The following is a 24950-nucleotide window of genomic DNA, read 5'->3' on the forward strand; positions in this document are numbered from 1 at the left end:
CTTGTGTCGCTCTTGACTGGTGCTTAAGTCTCACAGCTCTACCATTAAAGCATAGACAAGTCTCAGCAGCTTTTGCTACTGTCACCCTGACCTAAGTTGACCTACCACCAACTTTTGGATGGAAGTTTGCAGCACTCTGTCATGTTGTCTTCCTATTTCAGTCCAGACCCACAGAGGCTCTTTCCACGCCACAACCCCAGTGATTCTGCTGAAAATACAACTCCAATTCTCTCTTCTTAACATATTATGATGCTGCCTGCTCTGCTGCAGGTTAAAGTCTGATTCCCCCCTACCACTTACACTTTCTGTCCTCTCATCACCTCCCATCCTTACCTGGCACACCCCACCTGGGACCTGTGCCCAGACACCCTTTCCTGGAATTATCTTCTCTTAAATGTTATGTTCTTTTGCTATCTGTGGATTTTTGTTCAAATATTGCCTTTCCGGAAATAGGACTTTAATTTTATCTAAAACTAATTATTTTAGAAAACTGTATGCATATATTGTTTGTATAACAAAAGCATTTGATGTAGCACAAGAGGTCCAGGTGGGTGAGACCTTTAACTACTTTCTTCCACAAGCAGCCTGCCTTGTACCTTCTGGTCCTAAGAAATCTAGCCAGGAGAGAGGAAGTTTCTAGCTCAGTTCCCATTTGCTTTCTATGTCCTACAATCAAAGTGGGTGGCATCTTCAGCAATGAGTTTAATATCTAGTTCTCGTGGTAGGCAACAAGGAGCAATGGTGATAGTCAATGTTGTTTTGGAGACCTATGTGCCCTTCCTGACCAACACATGGGGAGGTGACCCCCATACGGCACTTGGATTTTCATTTAATAACCTGTGGCTTCTGAGATTTGCATTATCCACTTATGTAGGGTACTTCCGTTTAAAATATACATTATATATAACATATATTATAACATAAATTATACACAAGTACATACATATCTGCATTTATTTGGCATATAAAGTAGTAGGTTTCCCAATGGTTTCTTCATACACATTAGTTGAGCTTTGAATTTATATCCTTCATATTTACTCAGCAGTGATTTGTCCTTTGATCAAAGAATACAACTGTAAACATAATGGTGGTCAGCTCTATTCTACTTGCTGGTTTCAGCTTTCATAAGTCAAAGCAGTTTTCAACAAAACGAACTCATTCTTAGTATTTATTCAGACAGATGTGTCTATGACAACTGGTGTTGGTGTGAAGGTGAGAAGCAGACAGGCTCAGAGACGCTAGGACAGTGTCTGTTTTTTTTCTGCCATGTGGAAATATGGTTTGGCTGGGGCAGAAGACTAAATGCCAGTACAATGATGACTGTACCCATGTTCTATGTAGAACCCTAAGATTTTACATTTCAGCCACAGTTCTCTCCCCAACCCTTCTTACACTCCCCCCTTGCCTCCCCTCCAGCCCACTCCCCATTCACTCCTCCCAACGGGTAAGGACTCTCATGACTACAATCCACGGCTAGCTCCAGAGAAGCTAGGTAACGAGTAAGACCCCAAGAGGGACACAGGAATCTCCCTGGGAAGTGGAATTAGAAGAGATCTCCTGGGCAAACTGTGGACACACCATGTAGTGGGAATGCAGTGAGAAGATGATTTCAGGTGTGTCTCTGTGGACACGCCATGCAGTGGAATGCTGTGGGAAGATGATTTCAGGTGTGTCTCTGTGGACACACCATGAAGTGTGTTTCTGTGAACACGCCACGCAGTGGGAATGCTGTGGGAAGATGATTTCAGGTGTGTCTCTGTGGACACACCATGAAGTGTGTTTCTGTGAACACGCCACGCAGTGGGAATGCTGTGGGAAGATGATTTCAGGTGTGCATTTGGAAGGAACTACGATGCCCATGTGTAGTATTTGTTTTTAAAGAAATAGCTTCATAATTTCCTTAAACCAAGGACATTCGTTAAAAATAAGGACTCTTTTTGCCTCCCAAGTGTAGGTTTCAGTTCACAGTGACAGTGCCCAAGTGTCACCTCCCTTTTAGATGTAAAACCGAAAAACATAGTTGTCCTCCTGTTTTCAGTTATTTGAATCGCTGCCAGAGAAAGTGTCTCCAGTTGAGCCTAGTGACTGTCATTTTCATTGTTATACTTAGGGCTCCGTGCATTCAGCATGCTGAACGGTGACTGATGCACTCGGGACTCTATGTGTTTTTCCTTTACTTGAACTGATTTATTTGCATACATTATAAGTAATATGAAACTAGAACAATATTCATAAAATAATCACGCTAGCTAACATTCGACACCATTTGCACTATGCCAGCTATTTTGCTAAGTCCTTTATATGTATTTGCACAATACATATATTGTGTGTGGAAAGATATTTCATTGTTTTATTCATTTTGCTTTCATGTCTTTTTAGTGCTTTCAAAATTATGAATTTCATGGTAAGTTTTAGTTGCAATAAAAATTTCACTCATGCTTGTTGATCTCATGTGTACACATAATGTCAGCTCGGTCTAAACAGTACGTCCAAAGGATAATACAGCTGATGAAACTTTTAAACTGAGCATTGACTGAACACAGATGTCCTCTAAATGAAGGAAAAGTGGGGGGACCATGTGAACCTGATGAATAGTTTACTGTGCTGTAATCCTGCTTATCGTCTTTGTAAAAACGGACTCAGAATGAACTGTCCACACTCTGGGATGATCCAGCTGCTTGCTGAATCAATTGCATTTAATTACTCCATCTGATGTTGATTGAATTCAAGGTTTCCATGCCTGGATTCCTGAAAAAAAATTGAATTATCAGTATTCTTCTCATTTGGAAATATTTGAATTTAAAGTGATGAGAGATTTTTATATCGAATCATCCTTATTATGTTGTGTTCACAATCCACCCAGGGCATGTTCTCTGATTCTGCCACAGTCTGGGGAAATCAGCCTCCCATGAGATCAGTAGTGGCAGCAATAATTCAGTGACCACGCAGGCAGTGTGTATTTACCATTTAGGTATCGGGATGGAAGAAGCAAAGGAAAGGATGTCTATACACCTAAGAAGTCAGATGTCTCTGTTTCTCTTTGAACACAAAGGCCCATGACTTTCCCAGATAATGATAATCAGTTTATTCTTGAGAGAGAGAGAAGCAAAGATGAATAGTGGCAAACTGTGTGTTTGTCTTGATTCTACCGCTTACCAGCTTTCTTGTCTTAAACTATTGACTAAATTTCTCTTGTTTCCAGTTCCCTCCTGTTTAAATGAGGTAATATAGTAACCTGGAGAAGTTATGTTTTTTCAGTAATTCCTAAAATCCGATTTCCAGTTTTGTATTTATTTCTTCAGTGTGTGTGTGGCGGGAGGGGGAGGGGGAGCAGGGGCTATATGAGACAGTACATGGAAACATTGTGGCCCGTAGGTCTCTCCTTCCACCATGTAGGTTCTGAGAATTAAATGCAGGTTGTTGTGATTGGCAGCAGCAGCCTTTACCTGCTGGGCCGTATTACCAACCATCTTCCTAATTATTGAAAAAGTTTATTTCACTCAATGATAAAAGAAATCAATATGGATGATATAGATGCAAATATAAACAAACTTACATGTACATTTTGAGAAATCAGTTAATTATCAGTTCTTATAAAATTGAGTAAAAATCATTTTCAGTTCTGTAGTTTGTCAGTTTGTCTTTTGCCAAGCAGAAATTTCTCAGTTTCATGATATTCCATTGATTAATTATTTTGTTAATGCCTGTGCTAATAGTGTTCTGATCAGAAGGTCTTTTCCTGAGGCAATGACTTCAAGGTTATTCTCAACTTTCTCTTCTATCTGTACACTGGCTGTTTTTATGTCAACTTGACACAACCTTGAGTCATCAGAGAGGAGGCAGCCTCAATTGAAAAAATGCCTGTATAAGACACAGCTGTAGGCAAGCCTGTGGGGACATTTTCTTAATTAGTAATTATTGGGGGGCTGGGTGCCCATTGTGGGTGTACATTATCAGGATGGTGGGCCTGAGTTCTGTAAGAAAGAAGGCTAAGAATGAGGGGCAAGCTAGTAAGCAGCACTCCCTCAGGGCCTCTGCATCAGCTCCTGTTCCCAGGTCTCTGCCTTGCTGGAGTTCCTGTCTTGACTTCCTTTGATGATGAACTGTGATGTCAAAGTGTAAGCAAAATAAGTCCTTCCCTTCCCAAGTTTCTTCGGTCATGGTGTTTTATCCCAGGAATAGAAACCCTAAACAAGACAATCAGGTTCAGTATGTCAGATTTTCTGCTGAGGTCTTTGATCCATTTGGAGTTGGGTTTTGTGCAGGGTGGTTAGTATAAATTCATTTTCATTTTTCTGCATGCAGCACTCCTGCTTGACCAGCACCCTTTGCTGAAGATGCTGGTTTGTTCTTTTTTCCACTATGTATTTCTGCCCTCTTTATCAAAAATCTGGAATCCATAGGTGTGTAGATTTATATCTGGGTCTTCAGTTCCATTGATCAACGTCCATTTTGTGCCAATATCATGATTTTTGCTTAAACTTGGCCTTGTCCTCTGCTCTACCAACACCCTGCCAGGTCCAAGAGGCACCAGACAGTTTCACAGAGCCTCGAGAGCAGTGATGCAACCTGATACATTAGGAAGTAGCCAGCTCCCCAGTTTTCTCGGTCCACCCCCCCCCCCCAAGATGTGGATGCCCACAAATCAGCAAGAAGCAGTCTTGAGATCTCGGCACTCCATCATGTCTCACTTTAATTTCCTTTCCTTTTTATAAGAAGCAAAAGGTGGGAATGTTAGGAGTCAGACATTATGCTGGTCTGTCTGCTGGTCCTGTCACCAGGCAGGGTGCACTCAGGCAGTATCCTGGGGCCCTACAGTTACTACATCACAACATAGTCTGTGAGTCACTAAGTCGTCTGTGTACATGTGCTGTGTCCCCACCCCATTTAAGAGGCAAGCTCTTCCCATTCCTACTTTCTTTCCTGCAGCTACTCTGAAGATGCAGGCAGGTCTTTGCCTCTCTCTCTCTGTCTCTCTCTGTGTCTTCTCTCTGTCTCTTTCTCTCTGTCTCTCTCTGTGCCTCTCTCTGTGTCTCTCTGTCTGTCTCTCTCTGTCTCTCTCTGTCTGTCTCTCTCTGTCTCTCTCTGTGCCTCTCTCTGTGTCTCTCTCTGTCTCTCTCTGTCTCTCTCTCTGTCTCTCTCTGTCTCTCTCTCTCTGTCTCTCTCTGTGTCTTTCTGTGTCTCTCTGTGTCTCTCTCTGTCTGTCTCTGTCTGTCTCTCTCTCTGTCTCTCTCTGTGCCTCTCTCTGTGCCTCTCTCTGTCTCTCTCTGTCTGTCTCTCTCTGTCTCTCTCTCTCTGTCTGTCTTTTCACAAGGCTGCTCTGTGCTCATCTTCTCCCCCTTTGCTTCCTCCCCCAATATAACTCTCCACATCAGCGAGGTCTGCATGGCATGTCTGTCTGTCACCTGCCATCTGTCTCTCACCCACTGCGAGACTTCTTGGACATGCCAAGGTCCCCCTTACGCCATATCATAACACTAATTACGCAGCACAGGGCATATGGAAGATGCCCAGGTCCAGACTAGATCTGTTGTAGTTATCAGGAGGTCCTCTTTTTAAAGGCTTCCTGAAACATGCTGTTTGCTTTCAGTCATAACAAGCAAGGTATGAATGTGTCTGCACAATTTACATATTTTGCCCATGATAATATTTGGATTGCTAATAAATAAGTCAGTGTTAGCAGTAAAGCTATAGAGTTTACCAGGTAAAAACCATCATATTTTAGTTTCTTTGAGTACAGTGCATCAGCATATCTATGACTTGCCATCTTCCTCAACAGTGACGAAGATGTCGATTTCCGTCAGTCTTGAGGCCTTATATACTGACTTTGGTGTGGTTGCAGTTCATCTTGTGGCTGAGTGACAACCAGTGTGATCCAGGCCAACTTCACTCATGGACCATGATTTTAGAACTCAGTTTGTGTCATTTCCATATGAATAAAGAAAGAATAATGTGTCATAAATTCACAGCTTCCTCTGTGGTAGGCACTGCAAGCTGACTGCATTTCCACAAAAAATGGGTTTTCAATTAGAAAGATTTGTGGCTGTGGCAACACATTACCAGCCAAGAGTAAACTGTGAAGACTATAAATCTCAGTCTGGCCAAGGCTCTCCCAGACACAAGACAGTGTGAACCAAACATGAGTCTGAGCTGTGTTTTCTTACTTCTCAGCAGAACAGTCTCCCAGGCATTGGCAGAATGCTGTGGCCATATGTTTTTGTGTGTGTGTTTTGTCTCTAAGTGTCTAACTTTGAACTTGCTTGAAGTGTTTAGCTTATGGTAGATGTTCTTTTTAACAAGTACAATTTTTATATGTCCATAACTAACATGTAGAAATATTTATAAAGGACCAATTCTCCTTGCTTTCAGCACTGTAACAGTAGATAATTTGTGTGTAGTTTTTGAGGAACATCTTAGTTTGTGCGTTCTTATACCTATGTTTATTTGGGGCAGCAATGCTAGTCTTTACTATAGAGGTGCCAAAGCAAGGAAGATACAGTATCTGTTTGCACACACACTGCAGTTTACCTGATCAAGAACATCAGACCTAAAATATAGAACCTTTGTTCTCATGAGGCCCCTAGCTGGTCTGTAGACAGCATTTCACAAGTTCAGCTAGTCTGGGCAGCTGAGGTTTCCCATGGTCTACCAGCGTGATCTTCCTCATGTTGGCGGTACCCAATGATGTTTTTCCTAGGTGCTTTCTAAATTTATTAAACTTAAAACACTGACCTCGGTTTAGTAGTCATGTCTTTTATTTTTATTTTAATAAATATGACCTTTGTAACATTAAAAGACTTTCTTTTTTTTTTATGTTTTCAGACATGATATTTTTAAAGCATTAGTTTTTAACAGCCCAAGAATTCATCAGTACACATGGAAAAGGCATAAACTGTACAAAAATGTTTGGAGGGATGAGTCACTAGAGCATTGCTCTGTTTCTGAGCATTTCAGAATAAATAGAATGCAGACTTAGCATTTTCTGGGGACCATTTGACATCTCAAGATATTCACACGAATGGCGATCCTTTCTGCATTATAATTCAGGCAGCCAAGGAGGACATGGTAGAAAAATAGAGGAGAAGAATTGTCTAACAGATGTAAAGATGGCAGTCCATCTGTGGCAAGGTCGTCTTCATCTTCCTCAAATTCAAGACGAATCAGGTTGAGTAATGACTTGACTTCCTTTAGTAGTCCTGCGAGTCTTGTTAATTTTGAAACTGTCTCTCTGATTTTAGAAATGAAAGCACCAACACCGGGGATTGACTCCAGATCAGTAATATCTGTTACTACACGCCTCAGGGTGTTGTTCCAGACAGTCAGCATACCTATGGTAAAAGACTTTCTTTTGTCTTGAGAGAACTCACTGTGTAGACCAAGACTTGCCGTGAGTGAGTCAGTGATGCTTTTGCCTCTGCCTCCCAAGTCTTTACTGCCTGTTGCCACAGCTGGCCCTGAACTTAAAAGATGATGTGTTGTGATGTTAGAGCAGAAAAATATTACATTTCTAAATGTGGTGATAAAGTAGCAAAGTAGTAATTCCATAGGAAAACATGGCGAAAATGAAGGCTTGCAGCCAGTGCAGAAATTTTAAAGGTGTGCCTGATGAGGGGTGAAAGCATTGTTTATTATCTTTTTTTCAAGCTTTTAATTTACTTAGTCACTCTTTCATTCATTTGCTTATTTGTTTATTTTATTGAGTATACAGTGGAAGAGGGCACGTGGGTCAAGAGGAAAGGACATGGCGTGTGTTTTAATTTAAAAACAGCGAGGACAAATCACACCATACAGCAAACTCACATGGGAGGTTTATAGGGAAAAAGGGAGAAAGGTGGGGTGGCGATTTGAAGGGAGAGGCGCAAAGTCCTAGCTGCCTCTTTGAAAAAGTGGCAGGGAACGGAAGTGGGAGCTGGTGGAGCTTACTCTTCAAGGGGGCTTAGCACATTCTCACAAAGACATGCGCACAATGATTTAGTGACCATAGGACTCTGGGCTGGACAGGTATCTGCCTGAATGCTGACAACGTATGCATGCAGGGGATGCTCGTAGTGGCTGTAGCTGGGGACCCAGAAGACAGGCTAGCATGATGTCCGAAATGCTAGCAAGCACATGCAGGTCCAAAAGTGGCTGTGGTTAGTGACATATTCTGCAAGATCCCCATGGGACGCCCAGTATAATGACTGAAGGCTGACAGCGTGGACCACATAGTGACGGTTGCTGTTTGACAAAGTTCCACCATTTCGACACTGCATACCACACTTCTCCAGCACCGTCTTACTTTCTTTTCTGATGATTCTCAATATTAATGCCTTTCCCTTTGGGAAATTTTGTGTGGGCTTTGGTAGAGGATAAAAATGTATATAATGGTAGCCTCTCTAAACAAAATAATTCTTTGGAAAAAATCCCCTCCCCCCAACCAGGGACTCAGGAATTCCATTATGCCCTCCTAATTACACCAAGAAGAGGAAAGTTAGAGATTTACTAGATACACCTGATCCCAAGGATAAAATGCCTACGATTCAGATGCAGAGCCTGAGGCCTTTAAAGGCAAGAGTTCAGTTAATAAGTACAGAGAAATCATAATGATACTGGTATAGTAAGATGTCAGGAGCATTATGAGGGGAACAGGCCTCTATAGTAAGACTAAGAATTTATATTATAGTGTCTGCTCCTCAGAAATCATTTTCCAAAGTCAGGCATTTGGATAAGGGTCTCTCTCCATTCCCTTGGAAGGAACGTATGACCCTTCCATTAACATATGACTAGTGCCTATTGTCAAGGTCCTCAACCTCTGACCGCATGTGACACCCCAGTTCACATGCCCCTTCTCCCCATTTAATCCCGTGTGCCACTATACAGTATAAAAGGTATAATCTTTTCTTGATAAAATGGTGCTGGCAGCCATCTGGGTTCAGCTCCTGACAGTGTCTGTCTCCTCCTCCCTTCCTGATTCACCCTCAGATTGTATCTGCCTTCTCTTTCTCTCCCCTGACTGCTGACTCTGCACAGCGTCTTTGGGACGTGAATCCCCCGCCTGCAGCAGGCCTCCAGCAGAAATTTCTTCCTATGTTGGGGTGATGGAATTTCTTCTTTTTTGTGCTTCAGTCAGTCAAGAGAGACTGGTGTCTAGTCCCAGAGGCAGACGGATCTCCGAGTTTAAGGCCAGTCTGGTCTTTAACCCCAGTATGACTGAGTTGCAGGCCAGTCTGTTCTGCTTTGCCAGTTATGTTTCAAGGACAGCCAGGCAGGGCACTGTCGTGGCTGTCTAAAACCAGATCACATTCCCTATTAGTGGGGGAACAATCCAACGCTTGGTGAATTCTGCTTCACAATGATAGGAAGAACCGACATCAAAAAAAATCAAGAAACTGGGATTGGTATGTAAAACATAATTAATTTTTTAAAAAGCAACATCACTATGAACCCTTGGCCGCCACAGATTTTGTTCCTTTGAGTAGCCTTTGGGTTACTTCCTGCAGGTAGTGGTGTTTGGTTTTACAAAGAACAAATAGAGCATGTCTTTATAATTCTCTTGACTTGTTGCCATATGATAAAAAAAAAAAAGTCTTTTTTTAAACCTTTGCTATTGGCATGATTTTTTTTTTTTTTAATGAAATTCTGAGTTATCCCTGTGGTAACTTTTCCGACACCTCCAGCTTAAAACCCAAAAGATGAGAAGGATTATGAGGCCCCGCTTTCACGGTCTGTAGTCAGACTGCAAATGAAGGTCAAATGAGCTTTTGCCCTTCTATTCCATGAGAGGTTTCTGTAATGGTTTAGATAAAATACTGTGGTTCCCTGAGGGGCACAGTGGGCCACGAGGGGCAGTCCCAACACCCAAGGTGTCTGTGGGTCCCAGACTGGTGGGAAGCAGCAGGTAAGAGACCTCAGGGGGTCAGCCGGACAGCCTGTCCCACGAGGAGTTGCAGCCAGTGAGAGAGAGAGAGATGGCATGCAGAGAAAGAGGGTATAGTTTATTTAGTGGGTTATAGAAGGGAAAGGAAAGGAGGGAAGGGAAGAGGGGGGAAGGAGAGAGGCACAGAGAGAGAGGGAGAGAGAGAGGAGAAAGAAGAGAGAGAGAAAGCAGAAGTTACCTCTTCAGGAGAGAGATGGAAAGAGAGCACAGGCTGGAGGAGGCAGGATATCTACTTCCCTCAGCAGAAGGGGAGCGGTTGGGAGAGATCAGGGCTTGTCTTTTAAAGGGGCAGGGTACCCAAATGATAGATCAGGCCAGCAAATCTAACATTCCCATCTCTTTCTTATAATAAAAAAAGGACCACGAGGGATGCACCCACCCACTGTGACAGTGGAACTGATTTATTGGGAGCCCACCAAGGCCAGCTGGTCTGGGACTGAATAAGCATGGGTTGATTCTGGACTCTCTGAGCATGGCGGACAATGAAGGCAGATGAGAAGCCAAGGACAATGGCACTAGGTTTCGATCCTAATACATGAACTGGCTTTGTGTGAGCTTAGCCTGTTTAGACGCTCACCTTCCTGGACATAGATAGAAAACCTTCGTCTTCCCGCAGGGCAGAGAATTTGGACTGCTCTTCAGTATCGAGAGGGAGGGGGAATGGTGTGGGGGGAGGAGAAGAGGAGTGGGGATAGGGGGAGGGGAATGGGGGGAGGGGGCAATATTTGGGAGGAGGGGAGGGAAATGGGAAACGGGGAGCAGGTGGAAATTTTAATTAAAAAAGAATAAAAATAAATAAAAAGAAAAAAAAGGTGCAAAGTTAGGCACAACAGGTTAAAGGAATTGAGACAGTGGAATCTCAATTCTGCTTCCTGCTTATTTGTGGGTGTCATCTTGGGAGGGGGGACCTGAGAAAGCTGGATGCTGGTCACATCCTGGGGTAGCTGGTCACTTTACTCCTGTCCAGGGTTTGTGGTATGGAACTGTCTGGTATCTCTTGGACCTGGCAAGGTGTTTGCAGAACAGAGGACAAAGTTAAGTTTAGGAAGAAAAAAAAATCAGGGCTAGGAAATTGATACGTATGTATCTGATCTGTTTAAGGTTAATTCTTCAATTTGGCTCCCTGGAACATCACAAAAATTCTCTGGGTTTGTGAAAACATAAGTCTTAGACATATATTTTGTATAAACAGTAGCATATTTATATGTAAATATAAATATAGTAGCATATCACAATGACTGTGACAGGTGTTTTTGCACAATGAAAAGTATTTTTAAGACTATAGAAGGCAGCGTGAGAGATTTGACAAATTATATCTGTCCTCACACCTTTATAACTTGCAGGTACACACCTTAATAACTTGTATTTGTATTTTACTGAAATTTGTTTGGTGAGGTTGTTCTTTTAAACTGACAAGACCTCTCAGCTGGCTAACTGCATCAGAGATCTTTGAGAAGGATAAAATTTTATTTGAGGAATTATTGATTAAAAAAATGAAAGAGAACTTACTTCGTTGGCACCTAGAGCTACTTACTCCTCAGGGTCCTCCATGGTTGCTGAGTGTTGTATTTTTCTTTTGCTGTTTAGTACAGGAGTTACCAGGCTTCAAAAGATCTTGAGGACTAAGAAATCTTTAGGAAGACAAGCCTACCTCGACCTGAGCAGCTAGGCAGTCAATTCCGGTGATTCTGTCCCCTGTCTGGAGATCTTCCGTTTAGATGAAAGGCAGTTTTGCCCAGTGATCAGTGCTTGACAGCTGAAGGAAATTGTGGATGGATGTTGTTTTGTGCTCATCTCTCTTCTGTCTTCTTGGAAGGAAACAGAGTGCTGCTGCTAGGAACCTGTCTCTTTTTGTTATGAAAAGTATTTTAATAATTGAGCATTTGAATGTCATATTCCCCAGATCTCTGAGCAGTTGAGAGCTGTTTACTGGGTATAGATGAGTCATAACTACAGTGTAGAATCTGCCTGGAGAGCTGGGTACACACTTGATTGTACTGGCTCTCAACTTAACAAGTAAAATTTATCCAAGTCACAGAACCAATGTAATAGTTTAGATAAGATGGCAGGTCCCCGAGGTGCAGCTGCAGGCCACAAAGGGCAGTCAGGTCCAATGAGGAGCCACTGCGGGTGAGAGACAGAGACAGATAGGCATGCCATGCAGAGTGAGTCTGGATATAGTTTATTCAGTAAAAGTGAAGGGGGAGAAGGAGAGAGAGAGAAAGAGAGAGGGAGGGAAGGAGGGAGGGAGAGAGGGAGAGAGAGAAAGGGGGGAGGACAGAAGAAGAGTTTTTAGCCACCTCTTCTGAAGAGAGATGGGGCAGAGAGAGCACAGGCTGGAAGCAGAAGGATGATCTGTTTGCCTCAGCAGAAGTGGGTGGGAGTGGGTGGGGCTTGTCTCTTAAAGGGACAGGACAGTCCATAACAGTTTCTCCTCCCTGGGCTCCCCTTAAGACACCTGTGTTACTGTTTGACAGGTGTACCACCTCAGTCAAACGTGGCACTGTCCCAGGAGCTGGCTGTGCTGGGCTCTAGTACTGAATTCAGGTACTCTGCAATAGCACTGTTTCATTTTGTTGAAAATTTCCCCTTTGATTGAAAATAGATCTTTTTCTTATATAATATATGCTGATTATGGTTTCTCCTCCCTCTCCTCCTTCTAGTTCCTCCACAGCTCCGATCCAATCTGGATCCACTCCCTTTCTCTTTCTCATTAGAAGACAAACAGGCTTCTTAGGGTTAATAATAAAATGATAACACAAAACCAACAAGTTGGAATTGATCAAAACAGAAGATACAGAGACCCACTTGTTTGCATGCTCGGTAATGCCATGAAACACTAAACCAGAAGCTATGTAGTATAAGAAAGGGGCCTGGTGCAGACTCAGGTATACCCTCATTTCCCTTTTTGGGTATGGATCTCATTCATATATAAAGTAATACTCCCTTATCTTTGGATGGTGTTTGTGTGCGTGTGTATTTGTGTGTGCGCGCGTGTGTGGTGTGTTTTACTGTAACTGTTTAGCTATCAGATAGGAGTTGAGGCTTGTGCAAATGAAGCTTTTCGGAAGTGACCTGGACACCTGAATTACCTTTTAACTGAAAACCTTTACATCCCAGTTTTTCTAGAACATTGCCTTTCTTGCTTTTTAGATCTCATAATTCATTCTTTTCTTTCTTTCTCTCCACATTTCAGGCCATGTTCAGTCTTTGTATGGTTGAGAGTGAAGCCGATGAAGTAAACTTACGAGGTGTGACCAGCCTGGGCTTAAAGCAGGCCCTGGAGTTTGCCTACACAGGACAGGTATGGCACAAATGTGACGTGAGCAGCTGTGCTTACTGACTGTGTCTAACCAAAGGAATTTATTGCCAACGGATGAGATTTAGTTACTTTATATATTGTTCATTTTAATGGTTAAAAAATTTACATCTCCCTAATTTTATAATTGAAGTAATGGAAAAGTGAATAGAGATATTTGATTTTTAATGTTATCTAGTAAACATAGTATTTAATCTGAACTATGTGCTTGCGGAGATTGTTTTCTCATGGTCTAGATAACTGCCATAAGAAGAATTTTGCAGTTAGTTGAATTCTTGCTATCACTTAAGCTCAGTGTCTCAACTATGGCTTTATTGTCTGGAAACAAGAGCAAAATAGGGCAAGAGCTATAGTCCAGTAGTAGAGTGAACAAGATCCACATCCACAAAGAAAAAAAATCAAAACATTTGTCTTAGGGTTACTATTGGTTACTATCGATAAAACACCACCACTAAAAGCACGTAGAGGAGGAAAATGTTTATTTGACTTTCTGTCTACATCACAGTTCATCATAGGAACTCAAACTATGGCAGGAACTTGGAGGCAGGAGCTGGTACAGAGACCATGAAATAATGCTGCTCACTGACAAATTATCCATGGATACTCAGTCTGCTTTCTTAGAACTCAGGGCCAGCCCAGGAGTAGAACTTCCAGCAATTCTCCCTTATCTATCACTAAGAAAATACCCTGCATGCTTGCCTACAGCCTGATCTTATGGATCCATTTTCTAAATTGTGGTTCCCCTCTCTTAGATGATTGTAACTTGTGTCAAGTTGACATTAAATGAGCCAACACAATTAACCTGTTGTCAACTTCACACACACTATTTAACAATAACCTTTCCATTTTCAGTTTCTCCCCAAGATCTCATCTTAATAACTATCACAATATAAAACATCTTACAAATGTAAAAGTCCCACAGGACTTTCAAACACTTTAAAAATTCAATCTATTTAATATATCCGGTTTCTTTTAAAAGATACAGTTTCTCTAAAAATCCGGTCTCTAAAACTTCAAAATCTCTTTAATAATTCCAGGTCTCTCAAATGTGGACTTCTGTAAAACCAATAATAAGTTAAATACTGTCTTACTCCAAGAGGAGTAAGTCCTCCAAGAGGGCACAGTCATAATCTGAACAAAGCAAAGCTATAAGTCTAACAACACAAATCTCAGTGTCAAACTTCTAGAATTCATGATGCTCTAGGTTCCTCCAAAGGGATTACCAAAGCACACACAGCTTGTGTAGTAGGCTTAGGCGAGTTCCACTCGGTGCCTGCTAGAGGTTCTTGGAAGTTTTCCCACGGTACTAGCATCTCCAAAATGCTGGGTCTCCTGCTGCAACTGGGCTACGTTCTCACTGTTTTCACTTCCAGGATTCCAGCCCTGCCACAAAGTAACATGATCCATTCATGCCTTCAAAAACATCACCTCCTGGGTGACTCTTATAATACCAACTTCTTCCAGCATGAAGTACATCACTGGCCACGTTTTGAACACAGCTGCTGTGTGCTGAATCTAAAGAACTATTTCCAGAAAGACTGCACTTCAGTAGTGCTGGTCTCTTCTTAAAATCACGACCAACTCTTCAGGCCCAGCTGACCAACTTCCATTATTCTAGCAAAGCAAAGGTTTTTCTTTAGTGGTTCTAATCTCTTGTCAGTTACAACTGATTCTTCAGAATCGGCTGGCCATACACCATAGATTTTACATGCAAATGGCTCAGTAGAATCCTTCCTTCCCTCTGAAACTTCATAAGCCAGTTGTCCACTGTCTGCATTTCTCTTGATATTCTTATATCCCACAGAATAGCTTACTAAGCTCTCAACACTCAATAGCTTTTCCAGCCTGAAATTCTAAAGTCAATCTACAGTCTTCCTAAAGGTACATGGTCAGGTCTGCTGTGGCAATACCCTACTCCTGGTACCAATTTCTGTATTAGGCAGATTGCTGTGATGAAACATCATGACTGAAAGCAGCTTGGGGAGGAAAGAGTTTATTTTCCTAAGTCTTCCATATCACTGTTCATCATAGAAAGCATTCAGGCCAAGAATCCAAATAAAGCAGGAACGTAGAGCCAGGGTTTGATGTGGAGGGGTGCTGTTTGCTGGATTGCTCTCCGTAGCTTGCTCATCCTGCTTTCTCATATAACTCAGGATCAAAAGCCCTAGGGTTTAATCTCTTACAGTGGGCTGCACTGTCCCATATCAAACATGAATTAATAAAATGTCTTACAGGCTTCCCTACAGCCTGATCTTCTAGAGGCATTTCTCAACTGAGGGTCCTTCCTCTCAGATGACTGTAGCTTGTGTCAGGATAATATAAACTATCCAACACAAGAGTGTGAAAGCCTCAGGAAGATTGGGGAGTTATTGCAGAAGTAGAACACACACACACACAAAAGTGGAGTACATGATCACCAGGGACCACCAGCACTGCATTTCATAGAGAAAGAATGTGTTATTTGGTTCTTGAAGAATGTGGGAAGGTTTATATTTCTTCTGAATTTTCTTTAATTGGTTATTAGAATGTATGATGTTTGAGGCTAAAGAGATGGTTCGGCAGTTAGGAGCTCTAGGTGCTCTTCTAGAGGACCCAGGTTCAGTTCAATTCTCAGCACCCACATGACACCTCACAACTCTAGTCCTAGGGAATGATTCAGTGTCTTCTTCTGGTCTCCATGGGCATCAGACATACAAGTGGTACTCAGACAGACATGAAGACAAAATACTATACATGTAAAAAATATTAAGAATGATGTTGTTCAGTCTTTTTTAATTCAGTAGAGTTTGTGATATGTCTTAGAATGAGTAAGAGAAATCTGTCATTTAGAACGTAAATAAAAGAGACAAAAGCAGCATGCATTGAGGAAAAGGAACAAAGGAGGAGAGAAGATGGTGTGTGGAAATTCAAGGTTTGTGTAGTCAAATTTCATATCTTAGAAAGTTAAGGCAGGCGGTTATTATACAGAATTGCCAAACATTTTTTAGTGAAGTTAGTAAGTAATATATTTATACTTTTTGATTTACACATATAAACTAATATACTAGTTCTAAATCATTTCCCATCTACATTTATCTCTTAACACCATTGTCAAATCTGCATTTTCTGTCTCTTATGTAAAGTCAATAACACATACTTCATGGAGAGAAACTGAGGCTTGGCACTGCGTGGCAGGGTCAGAGTCCCTGAAGAGAGGCCCAGGTGAGGGTTCAGCCTCAGTTGTAGTGAGATGTCAGGACTGTGGAAGGACAGTGGCAGGTAGGAAGTGGAATCTGCCTGAACCTATAAGACAAGCAGTGTGTGCTGCAGATAGATGGTAGAACCAGGGTGGAGTAGCTGTCCAAGCTCTTTGGAGCTCAGAAGATACTAAGTGAGTCCAAGATCTTGGGCACTGAGCTACAGGATTGGATTTACACTACTGGAATTTGGTTTTGCTTTGATCCAATTGTTACTGTGCCCTGTTTTTTTTTCTCTCGTGAAAGTAAATAAGTTATTTTTTACTGAAATTTTAAAGTGAGACTTGTAAAGTTATCCTATGCTTTATATTGTGATGTTCGATGAGATCTTGAGGGGAGGAACAAGAAAGGAAAAGATCATGGTTTACCAGTGAGGAGGGTTTGTATCAAGTGGACAAGGGATCAGTTGTAGTGGTTGATTTTTGTCAACTTGATACAAACTAAAGTCATTTGGGAAGAGTGAACCTTAATTGACAAAAGGCCTCCCTCAGATGGTTCTGTGAGGGCACCTTCTTCATTAGTGATTAATGTGGGAAGGCCTAGTGCACTAGGGTGGTGCCTTCTCTGAGCAGATGGTTTAGGGTGCAAAGGTGGTGTTTAAAAAGCAGGTTAAGTGAGCCGTGCAGAGCAAGAAAACCAGTAAGCAGCAATCCTTCTTGGTCTCTGCGTCATTTCCTACCTCCAGGCTCCTTCCTTGTGTTCCTACCCTGACTTCTCTCTGTGATGGGCCGTAACCTGTAAGATGAAATAACCCCCCCCCCCCAAGTTGCCTTTAGTCATGGTATTCGCCACAGTAATAAAGGAAAATATACATAGCAAACACAAAGACATTCTTTAAAAAAGAAAGGAAAGCAAGACCTCGGACCAATCTTGGACTTAGATTTATTCTTTGTCGAGACAAGAGGCCTATTCTAGAGAATATTCACAGAGAGGTACTGAGGCTGGAGAACACAACATCAACTTGGTCATTCACATTGGGTCCTGACAGGGCAGGAAGGAGTATCTCTCTCATAGGACACTGTAAAGCAGCCAGAACACAGTGTTAGGCACTCTATGGCTACTCTTTGACTTAATTTGTAAAACAACTTTAAGGATATGGTGATCTCTCTTGAAAGGTGGCAAAATCCCTTGGGCATGGTGGCATAAGCCCTTAATTCTAGGCAGAGGCAGGAGGAACGCTGTGTACTAGGCCAATTTGATCTACATAGCAAATTCCAGGATAGCCGGGACTAAATAGAGAGAAACCTGTCCCAAATAAAACAAAACAGACAGTGAGATCAAGGTGCGACAGACTGAATAAAATCTTTTCCCTGTTTATTTTGACTTAGTTATTGATGCTTGGAACCTCCTCCTAATTCCAAGTCTGTTGTCTTTTTCGGAATGCCATCAAGAAAGAGACATGTCATATTTGCTGCATCTTGTCATCTTGTTGAAGGGGACACAGAAGTACTTGGAGATGTTTGGAAACAATTCAGTTTCTTCAGCCTGCTCTCTCTTCTCTCTCTCTCTCTCTCTCTCTCTCTCTCTCTCTGTGTGTGTGTGTGTGTGTGTGTGTGTAGTGGGGTAAAGGCTCCTGTGTCAATGAGGTTGGAGTTTTCATTCTTGTTCCCTGTCATTACTCTGCTACAAACTGAAAGATGAGATAGAACCATGACTTTCTCTCTCTCTCTCTCTCTCTCTCTCTCTCTCTCTCTCTCTCTCTCTCTCTCTCTCTCTCTCTCCCCTCCCTCCCTCCCTCCCTCCCTCCCTCCCTCCCTCCCTCTCTCTCTCTCTCTCTCTCTCTCTCTCTCTCTCTCTCTCTCTCTCTCTCTCTCTCTCTGAGACAGGGTTTCTCTATGTAGTCCTGGCTGTCCCAGAACTTGCTTTGTATACTACTCTGGCCTCAAACTCACAGAGATGCACCTGCCTCTACCTCCTGGATTCTGGGATTAAAGGTGTGTACCACTACTACCCAGTGGAACTTTAGGCTCCTAAATAACAAAATGACTTTGTAGTCAGATGTGGTGTCCCACACCTTTAATCCTAGCACTCAGAAGGCAGAGATAGATAGATATCTGTGAATTGGAGGTCAGCTGTGCCCACATTGCCAATTCCAGAACACTCGGGGTTACATAGTGAGGCCCTCCCTCAAAAATGACTTTGAAATAAATCCATTTTGCCTTGAAACTGGGATACAGGTGATGGCAAAACAACGCATTGTAGCATATTTGGGAAATGTGCAGATACCTTTTTACCTGTGATGCTGAAATTGGTGCTGAGCAAAGAGTAATCTGGACTGGAGTAGCATAAATGAAAGCATGGCTTCTTGGTTTCTTCATGGTTACTCATCATTACAGACTCTCAGTGATGGTGATTAACCTCTTTTGAGCTGTGCTTATGAGAAATACATACACATACAAGCACACACACATGTACACGCACACATGCTGACAACTGATTATATGTTTAGCTGGTTGTAGTAAGCATAGTATAAAATGCAAATATTTTAAGTGTCTGAAAAATCACTGCTGCCTCGGAGAGAAGTTTGGAGTACAGAGTGGGAGTGATGAATGAATAGTGCTAAGTGCAACAGTGTGTGTGTGTTCCTCCTACACACAATTCTAAAGTACAGCCTTCTTACGATCGTCCCACAGATTTTATCCAGGAAGTGTTGAAGAAAAGTCAAAATTTCCCCCAATGCTAATAGCTCCTCTGAACACGGGTGCACTATTTCTATGTCTCACAGGCCTATACTTGTCTTTGCGCTCCAGAGAAAGCATTCTTCAGCTGTCGGCACACTGCTCACAAATTGCTTGAACAAGGATCAAGATGTGTTACCGCCCTTGTTGTATCCCTGCACTGCCACAAAGAGTTGCTAGGATTGCAGCACAGTGTTGTGAGAAGGCCGCTTGTTGTTTCCCCGGCTGCTCAGCAGCTCAGCCCCGAAATAATCACTCAGAAACCATATTATTTAAATCACTGCTTGGTCCATTAGCTCTAGCTTCTTATTGGCTAACTCTTACATCTTAATTTAACCCATATTCATTAATATGTATTTTGCCACGAGGCTGTGGCTTACCGACTAAAGTTCTGGCACCTGTCTCCGGTGGGACAGCATGGCTTCTCCTTGACTCCACCCTTCTTTTTCCCAACATTCAGTTTAGTTTCCCACGCCTCGCTAAGTTCTGCCTTGCTATGGGTCCAAAAGCAGTTTCATTATTCATTAATAGTAATCACAGCATACAGAGAGGACTCCCACATCAGCACAGTCAGTGATGGGAGAGAGCTAACAAACAGTACCTCTTTGGGGAGCATTTGAAGATCTGCCGTAGAAGAAAGAAGAATGAGCCCACGAGAGCACTGGTTCTCACATACCTCGGTGTGCAAGCACATGGTTCCAGTTTCCTGGCTTCCTCTATGTCACTTTCTCATGTTTCAGACAAGTCTGGAATAGAAGAGACATGAGAAAGATGAAATGGAGACAGGGATACTGCCTCTCATTCCCAATTAGAAAAAAATGCTCAGCCGCTCAGAAACAGGTGGCTGTTGCTTTAAGACAGGCAGGCGACAGGAAGACAAACAAAAAGCTTCAGCTAGATGGTGAGGAGCAGGTAACACTGAAACTACTTTATGAAGAAAATAAGCCTGGAAAGTAAGACAGTTGCTCAGGATAACCTCTAGGAACTGAGGAGTTTAGTGCCAGGATGTAAGCAAGTAGAACTCGGGGCAGCAGGATTCCTGTTCAGGGCCTTGGCTGTGATGTCAGGAAGGTCTGAATGTGTCGCAAGGACACTGTCATGGTTACACTTTGTATAGGGTGGTTAGTTTTATTTTCATTTCCAGGGAACTCTCTGTTTCCTGCCATATCACGTGGAGCCTGATAGAGAAGCTCTAGAAGCCCAGAGTAGGAGAGATGTCCTGCCGAACAGTAGTGACATCTGCGGTCTTCTTTAGACCACTCCGTGTCTGAATATGGCTAACTTTGTCAGCTAGGAACCAGTTGTATCAGCATCTAAAGAAGAAAAATAATGTTGGTATTGTTCTCTTCTCTCCTGTAGCCAAGATTCTAGCCCTTGGCTTTTTAAATTCAGGCAAGAATGTGTTTTTAGGGACACACATCCCAATCACCTTTCTCTGTATACTTTAGTGTTATATGCATGAAAAATATTTAGTAACTCTTACCATTTGTAAGCTTTTCAGAAATAAAAAGGTGATATTCTTGCAAATGAAAAATGTTCTTATATATAAAGGCAATTATGTAAAACTGTTCACACAGATAAGAGTTGACTATCAAAGGAAATTCTTCCTTATTTTCCATGTTCTTATGTATTGAAGGATTTTTTTCCTGATTTTCATTTGGTTCTTGTAAGTCCACATGAGTGAGTGGGTGTGGTGTGTGTGTGTGTGTGTGTGTGTGTGTGTGTGTGAGCCGTACTCAAATATGTGCAGGTTTGTATTAATGACAGTTCTTGTCATGCAGTAGAGCTTGATACCACCGTAGATGGCAGACTGAACAGGAAGCCTGAACTTTGTTTTGACTGAAGCTATATTTATTCTCCACAACAGAATACTTTTCTCTAGAGACCTGAGCATCAAACCCGGCAGCAGAGTGGCAGCAATCTTAATTGGAACTGCTTTTCCATGGGTGATTCCTTCAGGGGTAAATGTGTCACTTGGTATGGAAAAAGTCTCCATGAGATGTACTTATGAGCCTTACCCTGGTTGCAGCCTATTAAACAATTCTAGAAGAAAATTTGCTGAAGTGCATCTGTTGGGAATGGCATTAAGATTATTCAATAGTAGTTTGGCATTTTAATTTCAAGACATTGCATTCATTTAGTAATGCCTGCAGAAGCCTGCAGGGCGGAAGGCTCTTGAGTTATTTCAGCTGTGACTCCGGATCTGCAGAGTACAGCCTAAAGTCCACTGTCTTTTTTTTTTTTCTTGTTTGCATCATAAATGTTTTTATTAATTAATTTTTTTTACTTATTTTACATCCAACCACAGTTGCCTCTCCCTTCTTTCCTTTCATTGCCTTCCCCCTAAACTCTTATCCACTTCTCCATCTGTTTGGAAAGGGGCAGGCCTCCCACGGGTGTCAACAAAGCATGTTGTCACAGCAAGTTGAGGCAGTACCAAGCTCCTCCCTTGCGTCAAGGCTAGGTGAGACAACCTAGCTTGGGTTCCCAAAAGCCAGTAGAAGTACCAGGGACAGGTTCTGATCCTACTGCTCAGAGTCCAATGAACAAACCATGCTGCACAACACATGCAGAGAGCCTAGACTGGTCCCATGTAAGCTCCCTGGCTGTTGGTCCAGAGCCTGTGAGCTCCCACGAGCTCGGCTTCTCTGTCTCTGAGGGTTCCTCATCATGATCTTCAACCCCCTGGTTCATACAATCCTCCTCCCTCACTTCAACAGGTCTCCCAGAGCTAGGTCCAGTTCTCGGCTGTAGATCTCTGCATCTGCTTCCATCAGTTACTGGGTGAAGGTTCTCTGATGACAATTAGGGCAGTCATCAATCTAATTACAGGAGATGGCCAGTTTAGGTACCCTCTGCACTATTGCTAAGAGTCTTAGCTGGAGTCATCCTTAAGAATTCCTGGGAGTTTCCCAGGCACCAGGTTTTTCTCTAACCCCCAAATGGCCCGCCCTATCATGACATTTATTTCATTGTTCTTCCCCTCTGTCCCACCTCCAACCAGCCTAACCTGATTCCTCATGTTCCAACCCTCCACACCTCCCCCAGTTTATCCAGGAGGTCACTTCTATTTCCTATTCCTAGGGAACCTCTTTGGGCCCTCCTTGCTACCTAGCCTCTCTGGGGCTGTGGATTAAAGCCTGTTATCATTTACTTTACACCCAATATCCACTTATGAGTGAGTACATACCATGTTTGTCTTTCTGGATCTGGATTATCTCACTCAAAATGTTTTTTTTTCTAGTTTCATTCATTTGCCTGCAAATTTCCTGATGTCATTATTTTTTACAGCCAAATAATACTCAATAGTGTAAATGTACCACATTTTCTTTATCCATTCTTTGGTTGAAGGGCATCTAGGTTTTTTCCAGCTTCTGACTATTGTGAATAAACTTGAGGTGGGAGTTTGAGTTCTATCATCAATTCCTTTTTCATTTTTGACTCTTTTAAAAATCAGTGCTGTTTGCTTCTGGGGAGATTTTATTATTTGTAAGAAGAAGTGGAATAGTAAGCTTTCTGAGCTTAAGTGAATCCTTTTACATTCAATTGTACTTCATAGACTATGCCTATCCCTTACAACCGCCTCTGCTATGGTTTTAGATGCTGTATGTCAATAGGATTTTGTTGTTTCCAAAGATGTCTTATAAAGCAGTCAACCTTGGGTGATTTGCTGTTCAAAAATAATGAGAATATGTTAAAGGCCTGATATTGTTTCATGCACAGACGAGTGTGTGTGTGTGTGTGTGTGTGTGTGTGTGTGTTCTCAATGCCTACTTGCTCCTCATGAAGAGGAGTTGGTATAGAGGAAATGGAGTTGCACAAAGGAGCTCTTTCTGTGACTGGGTCAGCAGCAGCAGATGTTTCTAGTTGATGCCCATTTTCTCATTTACTAAATACCTGTGTGTGCCCTGGTCAGAATGTCCTCATACTGTACTTTATAATTCAACAACTGTAAAGCCATTCCTTCAGCAGTTAACATCTGGAATGTCTTCAGATGAGGAAGAATAACTGTGCCTACCCTTTGGGATCAGTTTCTAGCTTAGTAGCAGAACTAATTTTTTTTCCGAAAAAATTTATTCTCTAATTTTTTCAGTTTTTAATCTTTTCAAATTGATTTTTATTTTTATGCTTTTGACTATTTTTTATTTTGTGAGAATTTCACACAATGTGCTTTTATTATATTCCTTCCCTTTCCAAACTCTCCCCAGACCCCCCCTCAACTTCTTCCCTATTCATCCAACTTCATATTCTCACTCCAAAGATAGAGAAAGAGAGAAATAAGAAAGAAAGAAAGAAAGAAAGAAAGGAAAAAAGAAAGAAAGAAAGAAAAGAAAAGAAAAGAAAAGAAAAGAAAAAGAAAAAAAGAAAGGAAAGAAAAAACCCATGAAGTTCAATCCATGTTGGCCGTCTCCTCGAGACCATGCAGCCTGCCCTGGAGTATAATTGACATATCCAGTGTTGCTTCACTGAAGAGACCTGATTCTTCTCCCAGTAGCTATCAATTTAGAATATCTTCTTTTGTAGTGGTTGATAGTGGTGTAGCTTCTTGTTCATTTCTCCACTCCATGACAGAATTTTTTTCTGGATTGATATTATATAATTATTATGTATGCTGTCACAGTATTTGTGGGTTCATATGTTATTTTCTGCTTCTGCCCTATTGCATTTCTGGAAATGCTGATTTTTTGAAGTTGTCCACTACTGGCCCTTACAGTCTTTCCGGCACCTCTTTTGCATCAATTCCTGAGACTTGATAGGAAAGGTTGTGATTTTTAGGGCTGAGCATTTTCTTATTTTCTGTATGTTATCTGATAGTTGTAGCCTTCTGTATTAATACTATATACTGCAAGATAAAGTTTCTCTAATGAAAATTGAGCAATGCATTGACTTATGAGTATAAAAACATGTCACCAGAAGTCATTTCATTGCTCTGTTCACTTAACAGAATAATAGTAGTAGATTCTTCCTGGGCCAATGGCCTATCTAGCCTTAGGTTCTTGAGCTCATTAATAGGGTCAGGTGTGTATTCCATCTCGTGGACCAGGCTTTACATCACTTCAGAATCTGTCTGCTTACTTCCATACCATCTGTGTCATTAATTATACCGGTGGGCATATCTTACAGGCAGGTAGTTATTGTAGTTCAAAGGGTCTGTAGTTGGTGAGATTAATGATTACATTTCTCTTCTAGTAGCAGGTATAGCACCTTCCAGGATATGAATGCTAGCCAGTAGGGGGTGAGATTTCCTGTTGTAGGAGGCTGCTTGTTCATTTCCCAGCTGCCCGGACTCCTGAAATTATCACACAGAAATCTGTATTAATTGCAATACTGTTTGGCCCATAGCTTAAGCGTATTTTTAGCTAGCTTGAGTATCCTAAACTAACCCATCTCCATTAATCTGTGTATCACCATGAGGTCACGGCCTATCGGCAAAGTTCCAGCAGGCTTCAGCAGGGTCTGGCTCTTGTGTCAGCTACATGACTTCTCCATGACTCTGCCTACTCTCTTCTATGTATTTTTCCCAGCCTGGCTACATTCTGTTAAGCCATTGGCCAAAAGCAGCATCTTTATTCATTAACCAATAAAAGCAATATATATATATATACATAAGGACTTCCCACACCAGTTTTCAGTAGAGTACTCTCTCAATTTCTCCATGTTCTATGATATACGTGTGTGTGTGTGTGGTGTCTTCAGCAATATTGTGTTATCATTAAGTTGTGGAGTATCACCAGTTATACTGACAATAGCCTGTAATGTTTGAGGGAATCAATGGAACTCCATTGGCCAGTATCTCAAAA

At 41.9% G+C, this 24950-nt stretch overlaps 1 protein-coding gene across 2 annotated transcripts in view; it reads left to right on the forward strand.

Moving 5' to 3' along the window:
• The window catches only part of Klhl32 (kelch like family member 32), a 207043-nt gene that overhangs the window by 71113 nt on the left and 110980 nt on the right, over window positions 1-24950 (forward strand). Inside the window, exon 4 of one of the 2 annotated variants that reach the window (XM_057791029.1) lies at window positions 13113-13220. In XM_057791029.1, the coding sequence (XP_057647012.1) occupies window positions 13113-13220 (108 nt within the window). Of the gene's footprint in view, window positions 1-13112; window positions 13221-24950 lie in introns of those variants that run through there. The other variant, XM_057791030.1, reaches the window with a different exon arrangement.

The sequence above is a fragment of the Chionomys nivalis genome, chromosome 16 (assembly GCF_950005125.1).
Source record: "Chionomys nivalis chromosome 16, mChiNiv1.1, whole genome shotgun sequence".
In the NCBI taxonomy this organism is placed as follows: Eukaryota; Metazoa; Chordata; class Mammalia; order Rodentia; family Cricetidae; genus Chionomys; species Chionomys nivalis.